We start from the raw sequence: 5,652 nt of genomic DNA on the forward strand, positions 1-5,652 counted from the left end.
AATTATTGCTCTTTGGGAAGAATTATTCTTCTTTCTTCACTACATGGTAATTTGCTATACATTTATAAACCACATTTGGTACCTTCAGGGTTGGATTAGTGCAAGGTGTTTGGTGTCCGGTTTTCCTCAGTGAAATGTAGAAGCTGCAGCTAGTGCAGAAGCACTGGTGAGGCCACTGGCTGAGGAGTTTTACTGCATACACACTAGGCCTGGGCTAAGGGATCTGCCCTGACTGCCACGCTGCTACTAAGCTGTGTTTAAGCTGCTGCTCCTAGCTAACAAACTGCTGCACAGCTCTGGACCAGGTCATATTAAAGAACGCCACCCCCTGTACTAACCTCCCAAGCAACCATGATCTGCAAGAGACCTATGAATGTTTGCTTAATGGTGACACAGAGACTGCACTTCTCTGCAGTGGCATGGAATGACCTTCCATCCACAGTATGTCAGGTCTCAGTTCTGGTGTGTTTTAGGTGTTTATTGAAAATGTATCTCCTTCATTTGGCTTTCCCTTACCCATGGACTGTCTTGAACAAACTCCAAGAGTTGGTATTTATAGTGTTGTTCAACTGCTTGATTGTGTTTGGATTTGTACAAATAAGAAGCAGTGTAAGAATATTGCCAGTAACAATGACAACCATTGCTCCTGCTGACCAAACACTCCGTGCTGATGTGGGCTTATCAGAATCCTCCAGCTATATGCGACAGGGCAGGCACTCTGGCACATGCAGAGTCCCATTTCAGCTCGCTAAGGAGTGGGGAGGGGCAAGACTGTGCAGCCCAAAGGGTAATTATTAGCCATCTGTGTGGCAAAGGGGGATTCGAGCTGCTGAATGCATGGATTCCCACAGGCTTGCATGTGAGGGGCCTTTGCCACATGCATCAGCGAGGCCCCTTTTCCTGTTTGGAGGTTCACTGGGGGCAGGGGCTGTGGTGCGGTGAGATGACATAACACAGGGTTCCCCCCATCACCATGGGCAGATTGGTTCAGCCCATACATTGCTAATGTGGGGGCATAATTAGCGTGCTGCTGTGTGATCAGTGTGTGCTGGCAGTGTTGCCATGGATGCTGCAGGGAGTGGCTGTAGGGGTTGCTCTGCTCTCAGTAGTTCGTACTGCTATTATTTTCTTCGCATCTTTGCTGCTTCCAATTACATAGGATTCCAAGTCGCAGTGAGGTTGCACTGGAGCAAGTGCTCATTGATCACAGAACTGTTTAACTTTATCACAACAAAGGGTTGCCTTTCCAGTGGAAACCCTCTGGGAGTTAGCCAGTTCATAGATTTGTAGAAGTAAAATTCAGGTGCCCCAAGATTTGCCAGAAAGATTTTTTTAAGACACGCCATTGGCATGTGCGATCCTTGGACCATTCCGAATCATTCTGTAGCAGCTTTCATGTTATTCCTTTCCGTCCTCCAGTCAACTGCATCTCTGCCTGTCACTGAACACCATTCAGGATCAGAAAATGCAAAGCATGCATGCTGCACGCCAGCCAGAGTGCTTGTACTTGTCAGAGGCTCTTTCCACGTTTAATCTCCCTGCCTCCGTGCCATGAGAGAGTTGCCTTAACAGAGCGCCGAAATCATTTTTGTCAAACTGTATGGTGCACAAAACTGCAGTGCCAGGCTTAGTGGAGTTTTGACTCTCCGCTGCTCAGATGCTGGCTCTGAGTTACTTCAAGAGGACAGTAGGAGGAAGTTTCAGGGAAAGAGAGGATGGACTGTAGAGGGACTGCTGAGTGCCTTGGATTCTGAAGGAGAGTTTTACTGCAGCAAGCCGATTTCCCCAAATGCTTTTCCGGAGGGGGATATCGGAATGCACCTGCCCTGTTGGCCCGAGCACGGCAGACCACCGTGCCTTCATAGATCTGAACAGCCAGCTTTCTCGCATGCACGTGCAGAATGCTTTCCTCTCACCATTCTCCCTCACCGAATCGGGCATTGCTAGGTGTGTCTCACCGTGCAGGCGCTGAAGAACCTGGTTTATCCTGTGTGGGGATTTCTGCTTCATTTCGTTTTGTTGAAAGTGACTGGAAAGCGGGTGACGTGCCTGGGACATAAGGCCGGCTTCCAACCTTCGTCCCCGTGATGCTTCTGATTGCGCTTCCCCCTTTCCGGAGAGAGACAGTAAACGGATGGAGCGGCTGGCCGAGAACGGTCCCCGCCGCGCCGAGTTCAGGGCGCAGGTGCCTCTGCCGCGGCCGCCGCGATTTGCCGGCCGCGGGCGAGTGAGAGAGCGAGCGGAGCGATGGACCTGCACGCGGTGACTCTGAGGAGCGTGGTTCGAGGCGCGGGAGCGCGGGGGAGGGAGGCGGCGGCAGCCCTGGCAGGCAGCGGGGAGGAAGGCGCGCATCCCAGGGAGCCGGCGGCGGGAGGGCGCCGCGTGCAGCAGGTCTGGCCTCGCAGCGGCGGGAGGGCGGGCCGCGGGAAGCGCCGGGGGCCGGGTCCCACAGCGCCCAGCGAGCTGGAAGTGCGGGAGCCCGCGAGGGGGGCCCGGGGCCCGGGGAGAGCGCGGGGCGGCTGCCTGGGCGAGCCCCACGGGTGCCAGCGAGGCGCGGGCAGGGAAGGGGGCTCCGCGGAGGCGCAGCCGTGAGAGGGCGAGCGGGGAGGGCGGGGCAGCGCCCAGCGTCTCGGCAGGGGGCGGGCAGCAGCGAGGCAAGGGCGCAGCCCCGGGCAGGCGGACGCAGGTGCGCTCGAGGGCGCTGACGGGCGAACTTGCCGGGCTGGTGCGGGGAACCGATGGGGCCGAGCGGGGCGCGCTGCGAGCTGCAAGACGCCTCGGCTGCCCGGCGCGTCCCTGCGGCTGCGCCCGCTCCGCGAGGAGGAAGACGCGGGAACCGCCGCTGGCCATGCTGCAGGCGCCCTGGAGCCAGAACGCCACTCTGCCTGCGCCCACCGGCGGCGCCCCGACGCTGCGGCCCACGAGCAGGCTGCCCGCGCCGGCGACGGCGACGACCGACTCCGCGGCCGAAGCCGCCGGCCCCTCTGCCGGCACCCCGGTGGCGCACATGGTGGCGGCGGGCAGCCTGCTGTCGCTGCTGGTGGTGTGGACGCTCTTGGGGAACGTGCTGGTGTGCGTGGCCATCCTGGGCTCCCGGCACCTGCGCGCTAAAGTCACCAACATCTTCATCGTCTCTTTGGCCGTCTCGGATCTCCTGGTGGCGCTGCTGGTCATGCCCTGGAAGGCAGTGACCGAGGTGGCGGGTTACTGGCCCTTCGGCGCGTTCTGTAACGTCTGGGTGGCCTTCGACATCATGTGCTCGACCGCCTCCATCCTCAACCTGTGTGTCATCAGTGTGGACAGGTACTGGGCCATCTCCAGCCCCTTCAGGTATGAGAGGAAGATGACCCAGAGGGTGGCTTTGGTGATGATCAGCCTGGCCTGGGCACTTTCGCTGCTCATCTCCTTCATCCCGGTCCAGCTCAACTGGCACAAGGGTGGGGACCCACCCGTCACCACCATCCCTTTGGCAGCAGGCTTCAGTGCGGATAGCGTCACATCATGGGCTGATGCTTTGGGCAGCAAGTGGACAGCGGGTCCCGATGGTCGTGGGAATGACACTTTGTGGGTGGAGGCAGCGGAGCACTGCGATTCTAGCCTGAATAGGACTTATGCCATCTCTTCTTCCCTGATCAGCTTTTACATCCCTGTGGCCATCATGATAGTCACCTACACTCGCATTTACCGGATTGCACAGGTGCAGATTCGTCGGATCTCTTCTCTGGAGAGGGCTGCGGAGCATGCTGAGAGCTGTCACAGCAGCGTGCGCTTGGATTGCCCTCAGCACCTCCAACACCACCGTTGCCTCAAGTCCTCCATCCGGAAGGAAACCAAAGTCCTCAAGACCCTCTCCGTCATCATGGGGGTTTTTGTCTGCTGCTGGCTGCCCTTCTTCATCCTGAATTGCATGGTGCCTTTCTGTGAGAGTCCCCCCAGTGACCCAGGAGCTGGCCTACCATGTGTCAGCAACACAACTTTTAATGTTTTTGTCTGGTTTGGCTGGGCCAACTCTTCCCTGAACCCCATTATCTACGCTTTCAATGCCGACTTCAGGAAGGTCTTTTCCAATCTCCTGGGCTGTAGCCAGCATTGCTCCAGCACACCAGTGGAGACTGTCAACATCAGCAACGAGCTCATCTCTTACAATCCAGACACACTCTTCCACAGGGAAATTGCCACCACCTGTGTCAACATGATCCCCAATGTGGTGGGCTGTGGTGAGGAAGATCCTTTTGACAGGATGTCCCAGATCTCACCGGATCGTGAGGTTGCCACAGACTCCATCTGTCAACTGGACTGCGAAGGAGACATCTCACTGGACAAAATTACCCCTCTCACCCCCAGTAGTCTACTTTAGATGCCATCCAACCCAAAAGGATGATTTGATCTTAAAGGTTACAGTTGTGCTGTAGGTTCTTGTTTTTGATCCTGTGCTGCAGGAAGTTCATAAATGATCAGTGAACCCTGTGAAATCAGTGGTTGTTCCTGTGAAATTGACTGTGGTGAAAGGCCTGAACTACAACTACAACATTTCTTAAAAGTGCCAATTGAAACTGACATGAACAACCAAATAATAACAACAGTAGTAATAACAAGAATAAACCCAGTTCCCTTATACAGTTTGCTCAACCACAGAGTTTGAATTTTACTCTGAAAAGAATTTGGAAGGCATCAGAGTTCTGTGTTTCTCTGCCAAACATAGTAACTCATGTTTTCTGAAATGACTGTCTTGCTTGTGCTGTGTTGTGTTCTTGAAGTCTAAATTTATCTAAGTTATATTGATCATATTAATTAATGTGGGTCTTTAAACTCTCACAGTTTTAATTGAATAATTTTATTGCTGCTGTGCCAAATAATCAGAGGGCTTTCCTTTTTTTTTTTTGGACAGCCCTGCATGAAGCTGTCTTGATGCTGCCAAGACACAATGCAAGAAATAAGGTGGTGAATAAGAGGAACACACTTGTGTTTTGGTACATGCATTTCATCGGGTATTGTGCACTTAAAAGTGCACTGATTTAAAAGGCTGCTATCCTACATACACTTACTTCTGAATAGATGAGCATAGGGCTGCACAGTAAGGCTACACTGCTATACCCTCTTGCCTGGGAGTAAGTTTGGTGGTACTTCTGTGCACACATATATGGTGTTGTGTTGTAAGAGCGCTCTCTGCTGTCTGTGCATAGGAGCGTACTGCCGAGCATGCATTTAATTCTCTTGTTCAGATTGGTGGGAATTGTTATTCATTGTGGCAAACAATTTTAGCTGCCTAAATAATTAAAGACCCTGAATGAGGGATGTAGTTATGTGGTGAATGAGGAGTAATCCCTAGTGGGACTTACTTTCAAGTCTTACGGTTGTGGGACTTACTTACTGTCGTGAGCCACCCAGAGGTGGTACAATTGGGTACAATTGGGAAGCATATAATTGTGGTACAATTATACAATTGTGATACAATTGGGAGGCATATAAATGTTTTAAATAAATAAATAAGCTTGCAAAGGATTGAGTTGAACTCAAGGGGATTTAGTTCTGAGTAGAAACATAGAGGATTGTACTATAAGTGTGCTGGCAAGATGGGCATCTCAGATATGTGGCAAAGAACATTTTGAAATTGTTTCCTCTGACTGATAAAATACTTAGCGATTGGTCAAT

The 5,652-nt window shown here is 52.9% G+C and overlaps 1 protein-coding gene across 1 annotated transcript; it reads left to right on the forward strand.

Moving 5' to 3' along the window:
* The first annotated feature begins 2,848 nt into the window (after nt 1–2,848).
* On the forward strand, nt 2,849–4,357 carry DRD5 (dopamine receptor D5). The gene has a single exon (XM_044418249.1). It carries the CDS (start codon nt 2,849–2,851, stop codon nt 4,355–4,357), a length of 1,509 nt encoding a protein of 502 aa, XP_044274184.1.
* The last annotated feature ends 1,295 nt before the right edge of the window (nt 4,358–5,652 follow it).

This window comes from Varanus komodoensis, unplaced genomic scaffold (genome assembly GCF_004798865.1).
Source record: "Varanus komodoensis strain SLA01 unplaced genomic scaffold, ASM479886v1 scaffold9, whole genome shotgun sequence".
Classification (NCBI taxonomy): Eukaryota; Metazoa; Chordata; class Lepidosauria; order Squamata; family Varanidae; genus Varanus; species Varanus komodoensis.

Excerpts from the sequence above, each read along its gene's own strand:
- DRD5 (XM_044418249.1), top strand. The coding sequence starts at position 2,849 with ATGCTGCAGGCGCCCTGGAGCCAGAACGCCACTCTGCCTGCGCCCACC.